Source organism: Aptenodytes patagonicus, chromosome 3, assembly GCF_965638725.1.
Source record: "Aptenodytes patagonicus chromosome 3, bAptPat1.pri.cur, whole genome shotgun sequence".
Classification (NCBI taxonomy): domain Eukaryota; kingdom Metazoa; phylum Chordata; class Aves; order Sphenisciformes; family Spheniscidae; genus Aptenodytes; species Aptenodytes patagonicus.
Window position 1 is genome coordinate 6,132,768 of NC_134951.1, and position 22,184 is coordinate 6,154,951.

Sequence of the window (22,184 nt, forward strand, 5' to 3'; positions counted from 1 at the left end):
GCCATGGGCTGTTGGAGGTGACCGTTTCCCAGAGGATGATTCACCTCTTCGTATTTGGGACAGAGGACTGAGCGCAGTCTCATTCCGTATGGAGCATCTGTGAGTGACAACCCAGGACAAGACAATGTCACCCTGGAGGCCAACTTAATTTAGGAATTTTTCGCAACTTTTTACAAATAAACCTAGTTTAATCTAGTGGAATATTTATGAGAGTTGGCGACACTGCCAGTGGCAGGAGTTCAGGGGAAGGCAAGCTCCTTAAAGTTTCCTAACCCCCAACTTAGTAATTAATTTGTGCCTCAGTGTATGTTACAGCTCATGTCTCATTTTGTTTATTCTTTTGTAATCCACACTCCGCAGCAACAGCAATTCTCATAGCCACAGAAGTGTTTAAGCCTAGCTTTTAATCCTCTTCTTGGCCTTAGCTGTAGTTTATAAAATGAAACTGATTATTAGGGTTTGAGTGTGGTAGAAGTTTTCAAGAACTCAAAGTCCATTCACTATCGGTTTAGATTGTCGTTTAAATTCTGTGCCAAACCTGCCTGTGATTTAACTCTTCTTGTCTTCACCGAACCTAATGCAGAGATGGACGTGGTCAGCTGAGCAAGGAGGGGACACGAGAACTGCAGCTATCAAGCCGTATTCTGTACAACATTTCAAACCCTGAAGATACGTGTTTATGTCCTTTAAACTCACAAACAGTAAGTCAGAGAGAGAGATTTAAACTGTAGGATCTCATCATTTCCACCTCAGAACCTCTTTTGTTCAAACTGGCTAGCAGGATGGTGTTAGGGTTGTACGTATGCTTTAAACCGAATCAGCAAACTCTGTTCTCAGTTGCAATTGTGCCAGTGCTCCAGCCAGCGAGGAACCCAGTGCCTCAGGAGCTCCCACTGAAGCGATGAGAGCTAGGACTGCATCTGCAGGATTACCTACTGCCGGGCAAGTTATCTTGGGGATGGACGTCTTTTGGCACGCTATACAGAGTGCTCCTCCAGAAAACAAATGCCCCGACAGCTTTCAGGGTAGAAGAGCTGTTACACCTCAGCAAGCAACAGCAAAAGTGCACAGTTCCTTTTGCTAAGACATTCCTTCACTTCTCATTGTGCTGTTTGTGATACGCAGAAGGCATCCTCCGCTGACTGCCACGTTCCCACCTAACCTCTTCAGACTAAGGCCGCTCGACTCCTTTTCGAGCTTGTGTTTTGAGGAGTTGGAACTACACCTCTGACAGAGCAAGGAACTGTAGATGTCTATGAGACATTTTGATAGCAGCCGCTTTATCATCTTCTCCTGGCAATGAATATTTCTTACTACCCATATGGTTTTCTGTCTGTATTGCTGGAAAGCTACACTCTCAGCTGTATTTATTTGGTAACACTTTGTGTTCAACCTACTGTTTCCTCTGACGGCTGTTTTACTGATAGAGCCAAGGGTTTACGGATAGATTGCATTAAAAACTCAAAAGTATAAGAAAAAAAAACCAAAATATTAAATCCTCTTTTAATTATAGCTGTTTCCCTGAAAATAAGTTTAGTTTACATATTTTCATGTTTAGTACATAAATCTATCTACTTCCTCTAAAGTGGAAATTCTTGAAAAAAATAGCAGGGTTTTTTTTTTGTTGTGTAGCTTAAAGACAATATTTGAGAGTTGCTTAAAAATATATACTTAAACCTCTGTATTTGACATAAGATATGCAGTGACAACCCCACGCGCTGCATTCCTACTCATTTGGACCCATGAGTGAGCCCAAGTTTCGACCTATGTTGTGAAACCATCGCTGCATTTCAGCGAGTGGCAGCTCCCTGGTTCTCCACCTCTGCAGCTGAAGAGAGACGTACATTATCTCTCCCACTCCACATCATCGACACAGGATTTTCAGCAGAGTTGCTGGTGCTGAAGAAATGAACTTGCCAGCCGCAGCAACACTGCAATTGTTTAATTTCGCGACGGAAAGTATTGCTGAAGATGTAGTAAATAAAAGGGTTATACGCTGTTGAAGATTTGGCAAACAGACAGGGCAGCAGTGTAACAATGGGCTGCAGGGAATCACTGGAGTTAAATATGGACCAGAAGCTGGCTGCTGCATACGGCGTCCACGAGCTCAGGAACCCGACCGAGATGAGCACAGCCATCTGAAAGGGAAACAGGGCTTCAGTTCTCAGCTTGCACTGGCTGGGTCTGATAGGTGGGGTGTGGATGAAACCACACCTGAACCAGCTGAAATACCAGAACCTGTATGCTTGCTGTGTTGTGACATGAGCACAGGTAACACTGGACAGTGCATATATGCTTTTATTCCCACCTAGCAGATCTACACTGTGGGTTTCTTATGAGGCAGTTGTTGTTTTCACCTCCTTCCCTGACTCTGGCTGCAGTATGTCATGGGAGACACAACCCAACCAGAAAGTACAGTCTATCAATAGATTGGCCTCTAGAAAGGTTGGGTAAATTCTGCTTTTCCACAAGAAATGAGCAACTGAAGTGCTTATTTGACAAAATGTGACATTAAAGAATCCCGTTTCCATACAGAATTTCTGTGTGGCTCTCACTCAGAATAGCCACTCAGTCACTTAAAAATACCGAGGATGACGGAACAAGACCTTCACCCCAACTACAGCATGAATGGATTCAACAGCTATTCCAGCATGAATGGAAATCTGTATGTTCATGCAAATCATGGGTGCAACTGCCTAAAGAAGGTTTAACAAGCTGTGCCGTACCTACAATATATAATCCTGATCAAACTACTGAAATGACAAGGTTTCCAGGAGCCCCCTGCTCCTCTGAGGAGTGTAGAGTATGGGTGAGACTGGAAACACATCTCCACCTTTGGTCAATACCAGACAAAAGCAACGAAGGGTCATCATGAGCCATGCATGAGCAGAGCCAGTTCTCTGCAAGCTCCTGATTACCGCAGCCTCTTCTCATCACTGGGATAACTCACCAATGTCAGCTTCTTCTCCAGTTTAGCTGCATTAGGGATCCTGTCAATATTCTGGATCTCTTGGTACGCTTTATGAACCTTCCAGGCAATTCCCAAGTAACAGGCAACAATGGTCAGTGCAGGCAGGACTGTGCACAGGAGGAACATGCTCAGGATGAATGAAAAGCCGTTGGAGGAGTTGTGGAACTTGCTCCAGGCTATTGTACAGGAGATGCCAAATGGCTCAGGACCATAGTAGCCCCAGCCTACCAAGGGCAGAATGGCCCAGAGCAAGGAGTAGAGCCAGATGAAAGTGATCAAGACACGAACAGTGTTCTTGGTGATTTTGTTACCTGCAACAAAGAGGAAGAGCAAGCATATATGGACCTCATCTCAGCAACATGGTTTTTGCCATAACTTCTCCAACAGAAGGATGGTGGCTACAAATACACCGGGGCTGCTGCTGCAGTTCCCTAACCTTTGGTCTTCTTGAGAAACGTAACAGAGAGTGTCCATGGATTGGGTGAGACCTGAGTGCAGCCCTCAGTGCTGACCTAAAGTTTGGTAAGTCAGGCAGTTTTACAAGATCAAGTTGACTCAAAACGTCCCAGCCCAGGAATGCCAGGAGAACACTCCTTCCTCACAAGTTTCAGTATCTCTGCTTGCACACAAATAGGAAGATAAAGCAGTCTGGTCCAGCAAAAAATTTGGGCTCTGCACCCTCAGGTAGTTTCACCTGGTATTACTGAGAAGTGAGAAGCCTCACTGTTTAATAAGGAATTTAATCAGATCCTTCTAGGAACATTAGAGTTTTGATATTGGACTAAAAGTTGAGGCTTCTTCCTACAGTTATTGAACTGATACTCCATGCCATATTCAGCAAAGCACCTCTCTGAACATAATAGCCCAAACGCACCACTACAAGGTTACCAGAAATGCAATTACTTACTGTTAGATTTGGATGAATTGGTAACAAGGAATCGAATCACGGCCATGGCACACAGGGTCATCATGCTGCAGACACCAAAAAGGAAACCCATCAGGGCATAATATACGCAGGACGCATCCCCTCCCAGCCAAGCGTGGTTCCAGGCGGATGCAATGGCCAGCGGATACATGCTGATTGCCATTCCAATATCTGCTACTGCCAAGTTGACTGTCAGCAGCTCCGGTGACTTCAGGAGGGAAGAGCGCTTCACAGCTGTAGCAAGGACGGCTGAATTTCCAAGGATTGTCAGGATGGCTGGGAGAGAAGAATCAGCACAGACAATAATATCAAACAGTTAGCACACCTGTGAAATGCTTATACATACAAAGGATGTGAAAAATGCTGGTCGTTAGCCTGGGACTAAAGTCTAGAAGACAGGACAGACTGGGAGACCAGCCAGAATTCAGCATCTCCCAGGCCAACACAGTACTGTGCTGATGCTTTGAAAACACACTGGTGTGTATCTGCTATGCCCTGCTATGAAACCTGGTTCTTCTGCTGGCGAGGAAACTTGTTCTCTTAGATAGCAGATAGGAAATACCACCTGGATGGCCTCACCACAGCATCCGCTGTTTTGCTTCAGCCAGCTCTTGGGTTTCAATTCCCGCCTCCCTGCTAGAGAGGGATTTCCCAGTCAGGCTGTTTCTACTATGGACCTGCTAGAGCAAAGAGCGCTTCAGATTTCTGTTCACATCCTCCTGTAGTGCTGGCCAGCCTTACTGACTGGGGGGAATTTTGTCATACGAATAGTAGACCATATCTTGCCCCTTCCTATCACCACACTATAGCTCTTCACTTCCATGTCACACCCCCCTCTCCATGCACTATATCCCACCTATTCCCCCGAGGCTCCTATCATGTGAATAGCCCACACCCATTCACTCCACTCTCTTACGGTATCTTGCACGGCATACTATATCAAGTAAAAATCACTATGTGCCACCTTTCAGACACCCACACTATTCTGGTGGTCTCTGAGTGCAGTGAGACAGACCATAGCAATTGTTTAGCCAGAGACATGCAACAGACGACAGATTGCTTTGCCAAATGACCTGTCGGACATACGTTATTCAGACACGCCATAGGGCTTCAAAGCATTCATGACAACAGTGTCAAAAGTACACGTAGCAAACAACTCATTTTCTCTTTTCTTTCAAGTGAACATTATGCTGGAGCTACATTTTGATCAAAGGTTTTCCTGAGAAGGTGGCCTTTAAAGTCAGAAGTGAAGTAGGGAAACAGAAAAAGATTCTGTCATGTTCCCTTGTCGCTGTGAAAGCAGAAAGGCTGCATTTGCTCACAGATACCCCACAATAAAGTGCCCACAGAGGAATTAATAAAGGCACATGCAAAAAAATGGAATAAATACATTGGCATAAATCCAAGGATGGGCAGAGATGCCAAGAGAAAGCCTTAAACAGAATAGAGGTACAAATCTGAGACCCCACATCCCTCATTCATTCACTTTCTAACCACACACGTTCTCTTGGCACCTCTGGATATGCTTGAAGGGTTCCCTGAGCTCTTGAGAGTTGTATGTCGGCACACACAGAGATGCCCACGGTGGCTTGGCACGGGACCGCTTGCTGACAGAGAGCAACCTGTGGCGTGGTGGGAAGAGCACTCTCCTGCCAAATGACAGCTGCAGGGTGGGACATCCTCAGGCTTCAGGAGGAAAATGAACCCAGTTCACTTTCTTCTGTGAGAGCCCTAACCACTATGCAAGAGGTAGGAAGTAGCTCTTACTAACACCAGGGGTAGACACCCAGGCCCACCTTCTCTTTTACTTTGACAGATGCTATTCCCTTCCATCTCACTGCCTGTGAAGCTGCTGGATGGCACGGGACAAAGTGCAAGAGTGAGCTACTAATCAAACAGCAGAGAGGCTTGCGGTGAGTGCTGCAGCCCATGCCCTGGGCCTTGTGGTTTCCTAATGAAAACATAATTTCAGGGGACAAACAGGCCTTGCTGCAGCCCCCAGTGAGGTGGCAAAGCTACGGATAAATACAACACAGATTCCAGTTAAACTCTCTGCTTCGTGTATGGGATGTAGTGAGCCTGGCTGCCACACGGGGCTCTTGATCCAATGCTGGAAGCTATGCCTAAAGCTTAGGTGCCTAAAAGCCCTTTAGGAGAGGTGTGAGACTGTAGCATGGTGGCAGAAGAGCAGTATCAGCAAGGGGAGCTCCAGCCTCCAGCCCTTTGTTGCTGCCCAGTCCCGTTACCTTAACTGCATCTGCGTATTTATGTTTGTGTGAGAAAGGAGCTGGCATCCTGACTTGGATTAAAAGAAAACCCCTTCGTTGTTTTGCAGAGAGTGATTTTTCTCACCCTGAGTTATACTCTCTGCTGTCAGCACAACTGAGGGGACAGCACAGGGCAGTGCAGTGCAGTGCAGGGAAAAGTGTGCAGGAACAGGGGTGAGATGTGAAATGCTAAAGCCCCGCACTGCTGCCCAAAGCCTCTCTATTAAAGCACGTAAAAATATATGCTTGTTTTTCTTAAATGCATCTCAACCAGGGTTTTCAAATGAGCTGAAGGGAGGAAGGTACTCACATCTTAGCAAAATTCAGTTGGACTGCACACCTAAACCAATTCAGCTCCTCTCCAAATCTACACCGATAGTAAACAAATCACCTGAGTACACGCAACAAACAGGCAAGGAAGAAAATGCTTAGCTAAAGCCATGCTGGAGCAGACTGGTACATATCCCCACTTGTATTTCATTGTAAATCTGCCTTCAGCAGGGCAAACAGGCCATTATAAAAAACAGAAGTACTATTTGGAAACCCTTTGCTATTTGATACCAGTTTATCCTACCAAGACACAGCTGCTCTTCGTGTATAATGAACATCCCCCCTGCAAGGGTCAGACCAAAGTTGCTCTCCCCTGATCAGTCTCATGAAACGGGCTGCCTCATCTCTCAATCCACAGGGCTGAGATGCCAGGATAAGAGGTAGACAACTTATTTTGAATACTTGTGATGCCGCAGAGGCAAACTCACGCTGGCAAGTCTTCAGCATCAAAACAAAAGATTGCAAATCTGAGAGCAGAGATTAGTCCTGGCATCCAACCGACTCAAAGGCAATAAGCAGGAACCTGTGTGGAAACAGATTTTCTATCATTTCCCTCCAGCTTCCTCTGGAGCTGCCGGTGCTGACCACAGCACAGACAGGGCAGCCCTGGTGTGTCCGCTCCTAGGCTTGAAGCACACAAGCAGGCTGTGAAGGCAGAACTCACCTATGATCAGAAGAAAGACCCCAGCTCCATAATCCACTACCGGGTGGAGTTTGGAAATGTATTGCTCCTCCATTGTCCCTTGTGGAAGTGGGTGAAAGTTTTAAATCAAAGGCGAAGTGACTGTAGGGGCAAAGAGACCCTTCCTCATGGCTTGCCTGCTGCAGATGTGAGCCAGGCAGCTGGGTGCTGTCCTGCTTTTTCCTCTCTCCCTCCTTCCGTGTGGCAGGGGAGAAGCCTGAAGTGAGAGAAAGGCTCCCTCCCTGGGGAGACAGAGTGAAAGCTAGGCAGAGCCACTGCCAGAGCGATCCCGCCTGCCTGGACGCCTGGCTGGCAGAGCATCTCCCCACCCACTCCCTCCTCTCACACTGCTCTGCTCCTTGGCTTGTCAAGCAACTTCACAGTGCAAATCCCTTCAGACTGCCATTGCCGAGCAAAAACAATTGTCATTCAACCATCAGCAGCCTTGGGAAATAAATCCAGGCTGAGGGATCAGGCAGGGGAAGGAAGGTTGGGAGTTTTGTTTTCGAGCTTTATGGCTGCATATGGGAAACACAAGTTTGGGGTGGGGGGATCTCTGTGTTGAAGTATTAGAGGAAAGCTGTTTGCTGCAGGGGTTCAGAAGGGTCAAAGTCACACCACTGAAGGCAGGACTTTCAGAGCTGCTCCAGGGCAGAACTGGAGGATGCTCAGTCCAGTGTGCCCAGCTGCAGAGCACCACAGCAGAACCAAGCTCTGAGTTCACTCTGGTGACACTCCAGTGTTTTTACTTGGCAAGCAACCAGAGCAATGCCTCACATCCAAGTTTACCTTCTCCTTATAATATTTGAGCCTAAAATCATCATAGTGCTCTCTCAGTCTTTATAAACAATGCTGTTTTGCTCCAGGCTCCAAATATGTGTTACAGGCTCATCTATCAATTTACATGCACGTGTCTTGATTTTGGTGCACGCAATTTACAGCTCTGTAGTTGCAATGCCATTAACTTGACTTTTAGCCTGGGCAACACCTAACCAGCACATTGAAGGGCTGATCTATTCTAAATTATTTAATTCCAGTACCTGGATATGCTAAACTGCATTAGCATCATTCGCTGCTTGGCCTATTTTACTCTGTTCAGACATAGGGAATTTTAAGGTCCCCAAGAGCATGTAGGCATCTCATGTGCAATCTAGGTGGAATTTAGGTGCTTAAGTATAGCAGTACCACCCTAAATTCCAAAATCGTTTGGAATCTGAGAGACCTTAAAAGCTTTGCATTTCACCAGAAAGCAAAACTGGCCACGCACAGATACACTGCCACCTCAGCTTTGCTGCATGTCTCTGTGCTTGTTCCCTGCTGAAGCTGTCTGGGATTTACACACCAGGGATCCCTGCACTGAAGACTTTGAGGAGTGTAATTCAGCAACCAAGAGCATGCAACACGACACATATAGCACAGGGCTCAGCAGCACTCACAGCCTTCTCGGGGCACATTTGTCCCAAAAGGTTAGCCATGCTCCCTGAAATGGAGAAATTGGTTCCCTCCTCCGGTTTCAGAGACTTGAATACATGTTTATCCTGCAAGAGTGTTTTACTCTGCAGTTTATAGATGCATTGGGATGAGGAAAATGCCATAACAGAAAGGCGCTTTCCTCTCCACTTGAAGCTGGATTGCACCACACCTAAGTCACAAGATTGGAGGGAGAGAAAACAAATGGTATCTGACTCTCTATGATGCTGAAGGGAGCCCTTGCTCCAAAAGTTGTTAATATATTTTACAATGAACAGCTCTGGCATAAAGAAATATGCAGGGGTAATGGTGGTTCAGTATTGGCCACTAGCTACAGCTTCAAAGTTAACCAATCTTACAGAGGTGCTGCTCAGGGTATAGTTATCACTTCAGAGAAACCAAATCCCTGTATCTGGGACCATGGCCCCACATCAGGATTCCCCACTGTCAGCATGCTGGGTGTTACGAGTTTTGTTCTTACTAAATCTGCCTCCAGCACTGAATAGAGAACTTGGAAACCAAATTCAGCACTAATTCTGCTGTCACAGACACAAGCCTTATTTTTAAAAGAGACTGAGCGCTACTAAGAGTTAGGTGGCTTCCTTAGCCCACAGCAATGCTCTAGTTTCCAAGTCCTGCTGCCAGGAGCTGGATGTACGCAAGATATAGCGGAGGAGAGCAGAGAGGGAATGCCTGTTTTTCTATCAGAGAATACACACTGTGTCTCCTAGTATTACCAGAGCGGAGGTTTAAGAGATGCTACAACCCAGTGATTCTCATCCTCAGAAACTATTTTCCTGTGCTAAACTACTTCTTGACTGAGGCTGGCTTATGTGTAGTCAGCTCAAGTATTTCTGAAAAATTCCCCCAACCCATCCCATGTTGCTCCAAAGTCAATAGGAGCAAAACAGAGTCCGCGTGTATTCATGGAATAGATGACTAGGAGATGGAACAGTCCACCAGTTCTTCTCCAGAGCTTACAAAATTCTAATTCAATGACAGAAATTGCTGGTCTGAAAAATCTGAGCAGATAAGACAAAAAGGTTGCGAAGTTCCTGTTTAAACTGGACAGCTAGGAAGGCATGAGTTATGGGTAGAGGGAAGACAAAACGAGCAGGAGGGACTTTGACTCTTATCTGGGTGAAGAGAGACTGATGTTCCAAACCTTGATCCAATGAAAAGAGCACACAGAATCACAGAATCACTGAGGCTGGAAGGCACCTCTGAAGATCATCTAGTCCAAGCCCACTGCTCAGGACAGGATCAGCTACAGCAGGTTGCTCAAGGCTGTGTCCAGTTGGGTTTTGTGTATCTCTAAGGATGGAGACTCCACAGCAGGTGGAGCTCCTCTGTGGTCTCATTCGAACTCTCATATGGTTTTTGAATAATGACACCACCTAACTCAAGAAATCAAGCACCTACTCATTAGCTGTTCAGTGCAGATGTCATTCACCAAATGTTCCTTGGCAGCAGATAGTCAGTTGAATGTGGTTGTTTGCTGCAATGCCTCTCAAGCCTTGGGTGGATAAGCAAGTGAGTATCAGTTTAGACTAGGAAGGTAGGATACATACAACATTTATTATAAAATTAAGTTCTCACATCAGAAAAGGCTAAAAAGGGGCAGATATGATGTCTCAAAAACATGCCTAGTAATGAGAGTCTTAAACAGCTCGATCAAATCAGTGTAGTCTGTTCAAGAAAGAGAGGTTACCATTTGATCCCAATTTGGGGAAGAAACGTCTGCTAGACTCAGCAAAAGACACAGTAAATCCTGTGACAGAAAGCAGAAGATTGCTGCATTCTGACAATTAATCCAGTATAGTGCACACAAAACCATAGTATTGGTAAATTAAACAATGCCAGATCACCACAGAGATGCTGGAATTCGACTGTTCACCTTGTTAAATTCACGGAACAGTTGCTGCCACTGTTTTGGGCTGGGCCAGTTAGCACTGTCCTAAGTCATTCCCAGGCACAGGTCAGCTAAAATGGGCCCAGGACCATTCCCAGTAGGCAGTAAGGTCATTGGTTTTGAAGACAAAGTGACACTGTTTAGTTCCCTGGTACAGATGTTGCTCACGTGTTTTGCTCTTATCGTGGGTGCAAACTTTTAGCTGAGAAACAGATTCTGAAGGTGCAGTCATTGGATGAGAAGTGACTGTTTTAAAGGATTGTTAGTGCTCAAATACAGCTTATAATTCTGATAAAGAAAATTCTTTCAAAAGTTTCTTGGCCTGTGCTATGCAGTCAGCTTACCTAACATTTCTTTTTGGCCTTTCTTGGTGAAAACACGAAAGAGGGCTCAGTTCAAGGAGCCTAATGTCACCCAATCCAAGCCAGATCTCCTGCTTTCCCACTTGTTGCATGGCCCATCCTCTCACTACTGAAATAAGATATTAAATTTGTTCAGGCAAGCAAAGAGAAACCAGAGGCAAGATTAAAACATTTTGCTGAGAATTTAATTACTCCCTGGAGACCCCATTGGCTACATCAGGAGCCCAGTCCTCTTCCAACTTCTGTGGGCACCTTAGATTACACTGTGTGGGTATTTCATGCTGGTTTAGATGGCATTTCATTTATTGTGAAACCCTGAACTTAGCATTCACATGGGGTAGGATTACATCAACAGTTCAGTTACGAAATGGAAGAAAAGAAAATGAATTATTAAAAACAGAAGAGTTGGCTGATCCCAAACCCAGTGCATTATTCATGTGCCATTTAACAATAGCAAGTTGTACCCAGCATTATCTTTCTGCACTTCAGATCAATCTAGATTATCTGTTTACAACCGAAGCACAGTCAAAGTTTATACATCTTGACAGACCCAATTTTTGGGGATCATATTTTAGAATTGTTTTGTGAAATTTGCCTTCAATTTAAGAAAGGACTCTTTAAATTAAACAGATGGAAGAATAAAGTTGCTACCCACTCACTTCTGAAAGGTTATTTGAAACTTCAAACAAAAACTGAACTCACCATGAAATCATACATATATATTTGATGTAAATATATACACGTATATAAAACAAGTTCCTATTGTTTATGTAAAAACAAGGTATGGGTTGACTAATTACTCAATGCTACCAAGTTAGAACATCCTACAACTTTATTCTTCCTTTCCACAGAAAAGAAAAAAAAAAAAAAGAGTATTCTGAAGGCGTGAAAGTGTCTGAATCTGTAGGAGCAAAGGAATTGTTCTGAATTATCAGTTTGCCAGGATGTAGTAGTTCATTTTGCAGAGATAAAATGTCTTAAGGTTTGGAGCTGTTTTGGCCAAGAATATTGGGTTTGGTATCATACATCAATATCGTTTATATCTCCTCATATCTGGAGAGGGCCATGAATCTATGTCCATATCTGCACAGAATTCATGTCTATCAAAAAGAGCCATGTACCATTTAGAAGAGGAGCATGGCTTCGCTATTCCTGTTTATCTCTGGCTGCTCTGTCCAGATGTTCTCTTCTGTGAAGACTCTGAGATTTCAAGCTGAGCAGACTACTGCAAACAGTCTATTTGGACAGTCCCTTTCGGGTCCCTTCTCCTTGCTTCAAAATAAGTCTGCCATGATGCACACTCAAGCTTTTTCATTAACAAATCCCACCTTTTCCAAACTCCTTGGAGGAGACAACTTCATCATATTCTCCAGGAATTCCTACAACTTCCTTCCATTTAACTATTAGGCTATTTCTGCAGTCTTAACTTTGGAAGCTCATCTTTGAGCTGAGACCTCTAGCTGAGATTCTAGTTTTCATCTCCATTTATGAAAACCAGAATCGGCATTTAAGTTGAAGTCTCAGAGTCTGCTCATGAAGTTGTATGTTTTCAACAACCAAATCTTGTTTAAGCTGGTATTTGCAACCTCAAGCATAGTAATTTGTAAATTGTTTTCTTCTGGATGTCTGCACTGACTTGCATGTTATTGCCTGAGGGGTTATTTACAAAGTCTAAATTTGGTCTAGGGACACTAACCTCCCTAGCTTCCCTCTACAGTAACTGAAGGTAGCTGCCCCCTTGAAGTTTGGATCAATACATTTTGCTCCTTCACTAAAACCGTTTTTACATATAATACTTGGCTGCTGGTTAAGCCAGTCAAAGTGAGTACAGCTCTCCACCATAGCAGTTTGAGACTCACCAGGAAGACCTGAGTTGCAGCTGTTATTCCAGTGAGTGTTTGACCCCAGAGCAGAAAACGGACTCCAAACCCAAGACCATCTTGTACACGCAGGACTGAAAAACAATTTTAAGACTTTTACATCACTTTTATTCTTCACTTTTAAGAGTTGTTCAATGCTGCTGGCAGTTTGAGGTGAGAGTAAATAGCAGTTTAACACTAAATGAATGACCAGTGATTGAGATATGAGGAAACAAAAACTTGTACAACTTCCACACTAGCACTAGTAAGTGTATCATGGAACTAAAGCCAGAAGCTCACGTTTATTAAACAACCATGTCATCATTGGTTTGTAGCTGGTAACCATTGATACTCACTCTGCATTGGTGAAAAGGAGAGGACAAGATGTACAGCTGTGAGGAAAGTCACACGTGGAGTAAAGGTGTGTCGTGTCCCTGACATGACAAGCCAGCTCTTTTCAACAGGGCAATAGGCTGCCCTCTCCAGGACAATTATTTTAATTTTTTTTTTTCACAGTTCCCAAATATGAAATGAAAGGCACTAATTTGAGAAGCAGTATGAAAACAAGACAAAGCAGAAACATAGCATGAGGTGGGAAGGGAAAGATGGTAATGAGATACAAAAAGGTTAATTCAACATACAAGTACGAAGCATATTATGGCTACGTCTTTCAAAGGTGTGAGACGACAGAGACTAATACACTACGAGTGGGAAGGAAATGGCACCAAAAGTGCTAACATAAAATGAAAACTACTATTATGTCAGGAAAAGAGAAGAATAAAATGTATTGCCTACGGTGTGGAATTTGACGATGTAAACCTGCTCATATTTAATACGGTGACAATGTTCCCAGACCTCAGTTTAACAGTAGTATGAACAGCACTAATCCTCTCATTTTCAAGGTTTCAAAGACAAATTCATGTCCTGTTATGCTGGTTATTGCCCAAATAATCATGAGGGGACACTTGCTTGCAGTTTAAGTAATTTTTCAACCATTTATTGACAGTAGTTTTTGGTAGCAAGCTCCACTGAATTTTCCTTTGCATTTTGGTCCTGCACTCCATTTATTCATGGTTCCTCTGTGTCATTCAGACCACGGGAAAAAGTCATACAGTTTGTAGAATGGACCACCCAGAACTCTATCACCACAAGAACGCTCCTGTGCAGTAGCTCTGTATCATCATCCTCTGCACACCTCTAGGCAGACCGCATGCAGGAGCGCGGCTAAAGAGAAGCATGAACTGGGAGGCAATGCATTGCAGCCACTCTACACACCAAAAAGCCAGTGAACAGATTGAATCATTTAAGACTCTCCAGTTCTGTGCAACTGTAGCATGGTGGCAACAAAGACTTGACTGTCTGTGATCCTAAGCTCAGAAGTGTCCTGGAAGCAGCAAAATAGCAATCATGCTACTGGGAGTCAGACATCAGAAAGGGATCACAGTGTGTAGGGTTGGGTCATACCTGCCCAGATCTCTCCAGCAGCACTGGGAGCAGGAAAGCCATCTCTTCAGGAGTCTCCCCATCTTCAAGACTAGTCCCAGCTCTGCTCCTTCTTTGTCTTTTTTTCATATGACCTAGTGCTGATTTGGACTCACTCCTTCCTCTTTCGAATGACAAAACTCAATTTTCTCCACTTTGTTGGGAAATCCGGAACCATGCTGAGAGGTAGCATCACTCCAACAGCACAGGTGAAACGGGTCCTTCTCTTTGTTCCTTAACTTTGGTAGCAGGACTAGGATCTGGCAGAATTGAGACCGGACAAAATAGGCTGTCATGGTGATGGCCACAAATGGGGATGTTTGGCATGCAGGGTCATATGGAATGGCAAACTCTAGAGGGCCCTTTTGAACATAGGCATGAGGACAATAAAACCCACCCAGTGCTGCCTCTGGTAGATTCCACTGATTGCATTCTTGCTTGTGTTGGTGTTGCATGCTTCACTGAAGGAGGGAAAGGGGGATTTGTTTTGAGGGGAGCTTGTATTTAAAGGTAGTCAGAGGAAAAGTTACCAAAGTGGGAGACAAGAGGTCAAGGTATTTTTACTATCTTTGGGGACAGAGCTGAAGTATATACTGATATTCTTTACCCAAATGGTGTAACCTAGTTGTGTTGACACCATGGAGTCTCTGGACACTGTTTGGGTTTACAAACACTGTCTGCAGGACTGAAGCTCCAAGGTGCACCCGCCTCTATTCCCTCTTCCAGTTTCTCCACAAAGGCAGGAATACAACAGACCAAGGGTGTGATACCAAAGCAAGCATGGCTGTCTATCCAGTGCAGACAGACAGTGGAGTAGGGTTCAAGGGTGCAATCATATGGCATTACAGATGAACTCAATGGTACTGCTCTGGCCCTGCTATTGCCTACTGTGTGACACTCATCAAGTCACTTGCTTCCTCTTTCTGCCTCTGATTTATCCACTGAGATCGTACATTTTTCAAGGTCTGACTGATCTCCTACTATTTCTGCTCAGTGTCTGGTAACAATGCAGCCCCATTATTGGCTTATGCCTCTCAGCACCATTGTGATACAACAATAGTTTTAAGAAGGAGGCCAGTTTTCTTTCATATTAGGATTTGGCTAATTTTACTCTTACTAATTTCTAAATGGACCCACACTGGGAATTCAGAAATGCCAGGATTACAACTTATTATTTAGAGAGACTTGGAAGAGAAAAATAGCTGAGAGACTGAATCCTGTAAAAATATAGTGGAAAATATGAGTGGAAATTCATGGAGATGCTTCTCTTGGATGGAAAAGAACAGGTTTCCTTGTTCAATCTGGAACACAATGTTTAATGGAGAAAGAAGACAAAGATTGGGAAACAAAGGCGCAACAGAGACTTGATGATAACAAATCTCTTATTAGGTAGAATGGGGAAGACAAAACTTCTTAAGAAGACAAAACTTAAGCTGTGGTGGCACCAACAGTACTTTTAAAATGACCCTGTTAAGGACAGCATTCAGCATAGCTGCCTGCCCGGCAACTACTAATGCAACAATCCACTGCTAAGACAACTTCCCTGGATCTTAACTTCATGCGAAAGATATTGCTTGGCTGAGTGAGTTTAAGGGTCCTGAGCAGCAAGGATGGCACCAGAAGCCTCATGTCAAGACTCTCTGTTGCTTTTGAGGTCTTTATCGTATTTGCAAAATCATGTTCAGGTCTCTTTTTCAGCCTTCAGATTATATTTATGTGAGTGAGAGAAGTCACAGCTTTTCTGTCTTGACTTCCTTTCCATGGCCTTTTGACCCTTTAAGCCAAGTAGTGTTTAATCCTTGCTATACAATACTGCCAAGCTTCAAGCTGGCTGTAAATATGGCACTGAGTAGGATTGTGAGGCAAAGAAAAGAAACTACTATACTACTTTCTCGATATTATTAGATATTAGGCACTAGCATTTTAATTGCTTGAGTTTTCCAAGTTAACTGAGCTGCAGCTACATGTTGCTTTCAGAGAGCATATCCCACACCTCTGCGTTGGAAGGTGCTTTAGGATTTACTTCCTGACACTTCACTCCCTCTTTGCAGTGGTGTGAAATGCCCTTTGCAGGGATATAAGAGATCATCTAAGTTGCAAAAAATAATTCCCACAAGTGTTATTAACTTGCAGTCAGGTGCTCTGCTCATTGCTCTTGATACTTGACAGGAAACAAAAGTGGGACCAGGGGGTAAGTTAAATATTTAGTGGATACTTCCTGTATTTGCACAGAGAAACTTTCAGCTGTTTCCTCCATGTTTAAACAGTGCTCAGCTACGCTTTGCTAATATTGAGTTATCCCTCTGATTACCTTCCAAGGGCCACTCTACAGCGAAAAACTAGTAAGAAGACAAAAGGCCTCAGAAAAGCTATGCATCACTGCAGCCTTCTGCATCTCTAGGTACGTATGACACAAATTCCTCCGCTGTTTAAGTAATCTGCTGTACATTGGAAAAAATATTGTCTCACTTTTAAGACACTGGTTCAGATTATTCTGTAATAGACCATGCTTAAAAACAGCAACAGCAACTTTCTGCACTCAATTACACTGAAAAAACAAAGATGAACCTAGCCTCAGAAAAAACCCAAACCAGTCTTGTGGTGAGGCCCCTGGGGAGTGCCGAGTTCAGTTCCTTGCCTTGCCACAGTCTTCCTGTCTGCTTTTCGGCAAGTGATTAACTCTTTCTGTGCCTTATTGCCGAAGAATTAAACTATGGATGCCAATAAAGCTTTCTTCTTCTTCTTTATATCCTTTAAATCGCTAGCACACTTTGTAGCAGAGTTCTGGCCTGTGCAAATCAGCATTCTCTCAGGCAATGTCTGGACACGATTCAGAGGACACCAATGCGCCAGGGACCATTCCTGGTGGGCAGTTTCCCTCCTGTGTTGGAAGGGAAGAAGGTTCAGACACATAGACCTGAGCTGTGCTATGCCACCTGCCCTGCTGCTCAGAGCACAGTCAATGGCTTGTTTTACTCACATAACCACAGAGCTTGGGGGCAAAAGGGGCTTTTTGTTGGGGGCTCATTGAACTCACATCAGCACATGGGGGCAAAGGCCCCCATGGCACACTTTGGCTTATCTGGAAGTAGAGATGCTTGTCACTCGGAGAATCCCTCCCCAAGAGCATTTTCTATTCAGTCTGTGTTGCAAGCATGTTTGTTTGTTTGTTTGTAGACTCCATTTTCTCATTAGGAGAGAATCTCTGTATTCATTCAGAAGGAAAAATTCTAGGCCATCTTTATCCATTATGGTTATTTAGAAAACCTCTGACAGCATGAATGCAACAGGCACAAAACCCATGAGGTAAATAAAGAACCATAATTATGATGCTTTTTTCACTCATCGTTTCTGTGATACTGACTTGTGACCACTTTCAGGCATGGAGTTGACAGGATAATATTAATCTATTTTTGCCTGTAACTGAATATATTAAAATATTTGTCTGTTGTGTACTTAAATGGATTTTATAACCCTAACATTAGAACAGACTTTATTTCAGCTAAATAAAACCATTTAAAAGTTTCAGGTCTAGTTTAAACTGATCATCCAGACTTCTTCTAGACTCAATGGTGAAAGACAGGCACTCTTGGTGCAGAAATACGCACTTATTTGAATGAGATCAGTTGCCATTTGGAAGTGCCTGTTGACATTACAGGGAGCCCAGAGAGGCGTCTTAAACAAGCCATCTGGTTTGAGCTGGCTAGATTTGGTTGAGCTGAATCCTGTCCTGACAGACTTATTCTAGGCAACACAAGAAACCTATGGGAAAGGATGAACTGGAACCTAGGTGTCTCAAATCTTGAGTTAAGGCTTTAAACTTTTCTCCTTGTTTCCATTACTACCAAAATCTGAAATTCCTCAGACCATGCAACAGCCATGAATCCCACTTGCGATTTAAAATGAAAAAGTATCTTAGCTGTCCAAGTTTAGTATTATTTTCCCAAAAGTTTTAAATTACCAGTTTCTTCCTGTAGAAACACGATTAGGACAATGATGTTATTAGTATTTGAATGATCCCAGTTTGACTGTGAAAGTCATATCACACTGACCTGGACAACAGGGGGAACATGAGTTTGCCACTTTGCTGTTGCAGAAAATTGTTGGTACCTGTAAGGCTCTGCTAGTAAGGCAACAGCATGTTCTCTGAGGCATTCTCCAGGCACAAGAGTAATCTTTCCCAGAAACTGAAAAAGAAGATTGGAGCCGTGGGGTGAGTAAAAGTATAAATATTGCAAAAGCACCCACAATACCACAAAAATAATACAAATCCTTAAACCCTCATATTTTCTCTCCAAAGTCTTCACCTGCCCCAAAAGCTACAATGTCCTTTCATGTTACTTACTGTTGATTAATGATGTTTCAAACTTCAGTAATACAGTTCAATAATGTATTTCCTGTTATCAGTTCTCCCTCGTATAAGCAACAGCTCCGCCTGTCTGGCAGAGAGGAAGAACATGCAGTTTTACCCCAAAAGTTTTGTCTACCTTGAATTCTTATCAAAGGTACTTTCAGTCCCCTCATCACCAGAGGTAGTTTGTTTAATCCACCAGACTTGCTACTGAGATGTAGGCTTCAAGATGGTCAAATGATTAAAGGATAGAGATTGTATGTCAGGGAAACAGTTAGTGATGGATTCACATTCTGGTTACAGTCCTGTAAACATTAGTTGCCCACAGAGACCCCTTACAGCACAGTCAGAGACAGGCACCCTCCGTACGAAACATCATCCCACCTCCCTTCAGCTGGAGGTGACCTGCCCTTCACAGATCATAATGAGAACCTATGCAATCAGTTTAAAATAGACTCCCTAACTTATTCCTGTCTCTGGTAAGCCAGCTGACCAGGCTGCTGGGGCTCTTTGAGGAAGGGGGTTAACACTCAGGAGGAAGGCGGTTAACTGGGGAAGCTGTTCCTTGTAAACCACAGACCAGTGGCAGCCTTGGATTAGATGGACAAAGGGATTAAGTATTGATTGCCATGATAATGAAGACTGTGGACTAGATTGACCAAATCAGAGGAGACTCAGGTACTAAGGGAAGGGATTGTTGTGCTAACGTATACTAACAGGATAGCATATACACAGCCTTTACGGCTGGGTGAGCCCCCATACTAGTCTATGACTCACTCTGTTCTGCCAGCTCTGCTGCAAGAGTGGCGACCTTTGGCAAAACATTCATAATAAAAAACAGAAGAATGATGCTATCTTAAATTGTGGCACCTAGCTGCTAAATTAATGTATGCCGAAACCCCAGAGTTTGCAAAGCCCACTGAAGCCAGTGGAAGGATTCCCGTTGACCTCAGTGGGCTGTGAATCCTTCTCAAACGGAAATGGAGCTCCAGTTCCAGTGGCTGTTCTCATCTCCATGCAGATCAGTCTTGGGACAGCTCCCATATCAGCCATGGTGGGTTTTGGGTGATAAAGCTATTTGCTGCTGATAAGGTGAAGCATACCCTCATTGTATTCTGAAGTGGGGATGGGATGAGTTCATCTAATCCCATCAGACATCTACATCTAAGCTAATCACCCTCTGCTTCTCTGGTACTCAATGGAGAGAAGTCAGCATTTCATCTGCAACTCATCACTCCAAAATGGACATCTAAAATAGGTCAGATGACTCACACTCTAAATGCCTGTTTCTTCCCATTGACAATAAAGGGAGCCTGAGGTAATTTTCTCAGATTCAGACATTGACATGTGGTCAGAAGAATTTCACTCCAAGCATCTTCATTAGACAAGCTTCAAAAATGTTGTGTTTTTATATCTGGTTGCTAAATCAAACAGCTAAGTCAACACAAGATCCTAGTGGAGACAGGTTCAGGTAAACCCAGTCGCCTTTGAGTTGTCTTGCATGAACTACAGAGCTTTGCCTCAGTAGGATTTTATATTAACAACTTAAAAATATACCAGGTTTTTCAGTGACAAGATAGCCTTTGATGTACCCTGCTCTGGTTACATGTTCTGGATGACAGGTCCAAAATGGTCTTGGCTATATTCCAAAGATGATAATATTAAATGGACAAGAGGCTTCAAAACATTGCCATTCTTTGTTCTCAGAAAGCTCTCATCCCACTGGTGAACGGTATAGGGTGAAATTCAGCACCAAATTCAAACCTAAATGTACCTGTCTGCAACAGAGTCTAGGCTCCCGTTACACTTACTGGAGAACTAGTCAATACAGGCAATAGAGACTGGAAAGCAATTCACCTGACTAAATGTAGGTATCTACTTTAGAGTGACTGGGACTACACTCTAGGCTCTGTTGGCTATAGAAAATCCCTTTCCAAACCAGGAATTTGGCCACCAGCTCCGATGTAGTCACTACACAAAGAAGATAGATACCTAAAATAAGGTAATTGTAGCTGAATCCCATCCACTGGAAAGTGCCCACTTGGTTGCCCAGTAATAACATCCTTACCTGGACCATATCCTGACAGGATACAGTGTGGTGAGATGTGCCATATCCTGGACCACTAGATCTGTTATGGCAGGAGATAGTGATCTAATACAAAAATAAAAAGAACCCAAAATAAGCTTTGAAGTAACAATTTAATTTTGAAGTGAAATTTCCTGTGTACATACATATACGTATGTTTTTTTAAAGCAACACTTTTCTAAATGGGCAGGAAAGTTTTTATACTTGTGGTTTTGTTCATACTGAGAATGAAAATATACTGTGAAACTTTGACATTTGCCATGAAATGGAAATGCTGAGTTTCAGACAGCTCAAGTAAATTCAAAAAAGTCCTGCAAGGATGAAGTGTACAGCATCTTTAGCACAACCAAAACCATAAACTGGCTCCACAAGGGGATATGTAAATATGACTGCCAGTCTTTGTTGTGTCAGTCTGATCGCTTTCCACCAGATCTTTCTCGGATGATAGTCCAAACACACTAACATAAAGCTTCTCACGAAATTACCCAAAACATAATAGAGTCCTTGCATATTTGAAAAGCTCTATTAAGAAACACAGCTTCTAACTTGGCACTTATCCTCCAAATATTCATGATTGTCAGCAGCTATTAAAAACAAGAATAACAATGGCTATTTCCATAATAGCTGTATTTTGAAATCTCAGAGCACTTTGTGAACTTAACAGACTTATCGGAGATGTACGGACTCATATCATCTATTAGGGAATGCAGCTCCCTCTGGGGCAAGAACTGGACTTCCGTTCTCAAAAATTCTATAAAGAAACACAGATAAGGCATGAATAGAGTGTCCTGAAAATGAGCCCAGTTTGGATTTTCAGGTAGGCTGAATATGAGGTTTGCTATCAGAATGTGCCTAGAAACTATACTTAACCTTTGAAAGAGTGGAATGATTTCTTTTTTAAAGAGCCGCAGTAAGTAGGATTTCTCTCTTTTGCACTAGAGCAATGGCATAAGGTTTCGAAGTACTGCAATGTCAGGCAAGGGAACTGGTGCAAGGAGATAGCACGGGCTGCAGAATTGTCAGCGCAATAAACAACATTAACTGCCTTTTGTGTTCCCATTGATACAGCACTGAGACGGCACCTGGGACACCAGGGCTGTGTTCCAGGTTTTTGTTTAGGCAAGAGAGTCTCCTGTGTTTTCTCTTCTCCATCTCTAAAATGAGATCTCTCCTTTGTAATATCTTTGGTGAGAAGCCTGTCTAATAGAAATATGGTTTGGTTTGTTTCTGAGCGAACCACAGCTACTCCAGGTAACTTTAGCTAGGGAGAAGTCTGTCAGCGTGAACTTTGCCGCTTCTGGAGTATGCAGGCACAGCAAATGGCCCTCTGGAAAAACCCAAAGTGCTGTTTATGTCTGCCAGGGAAAGAATGAAGTGTATTCCTATAGCATGTCACAGGTTGGTCTCTGGCGAAGCACCACCAGCTAGTGGCTTGGGACAGTTCAGAGAAATCATGTGTGCCAAAGAAGTTTCTTCCTAGCCCCTTT

General features: G+C 43.5%; 1 protein-coding gene across 2 annotated transcripts; it reads right to left on the reverse strand.

Annotated features, from left to right (window-relative positions):
* Positions 1-1,646: 1,646 nt before the first annotated feature.
* Positions 1,647-20,745, reverse strand: LOC143158948 (opsin-5-like). 2 transcript variants are annotated; one of them, XM_076335413.1, is made up of 7 exons: positions 20,680-20,745; positions 18,371-18,447; positions 14,243-14,520; positions 12,779-12,873; positions 3,879-4,172; positions 2,951-3,282; positions 1,647-2,138 (listed from the first exon to the last, which is right to left on the reverse strand). In XM_076335413.1, the coding sequence occupies exons 3-7, from the start codon at positions 14,302-14,304 to the stop codon at positions 1,791-1,793; spliced, it is 1,131 nt and encodes a 376-aa protein (XP_076191528.1). In that variant the 5' UTR covers positions 14,305-14,520; positions 18,371-18,447; positions 20,680-20,745; the 3' UTR covers positions 1,647-1,790. The 2 variants fall into 2 exon arrangements, with proteins under 2 accessions (XP_076191528.1, XP_076191527.1); XM_076335412.1 differs by lacking the exons at positions 18,371-18,447; positions 20,680-20,745 and adding an exon at positions 18,313-18,335.
* Between the last annotated feature and the right edge of the window lie 1,439 nt (positions 20,746-22,184).

What these genes read in the sequence shown, in the direction of transcription:
- LOC143158948 (XM_076335413.1), bottom strand. Translation starts at nt 14,304, where the DNA reads ATGGGGAGACTCCTGAAGAGATGGCTTTCCTGCTCCCAGTGCTGCTGG. An exon ending in TGCTGGAGAGATCTGGGCAG is followed by an intron (nt 12,874 to 14,242) that starts GTATGACCCAAC and finishes ATTGTTTTTCAG; the next exon opens with TCCTGCGTGTACAAGATGGT. An exon ending in TGGAGAAGAAGCTGACATTG is followed by an intron (nt 2,139 to 2,950) that starts GTGAGTTATCCC and finishes TTTCCCTTTCAG; the next exon opens with ATGGCTGTGCTCATCTCGGT.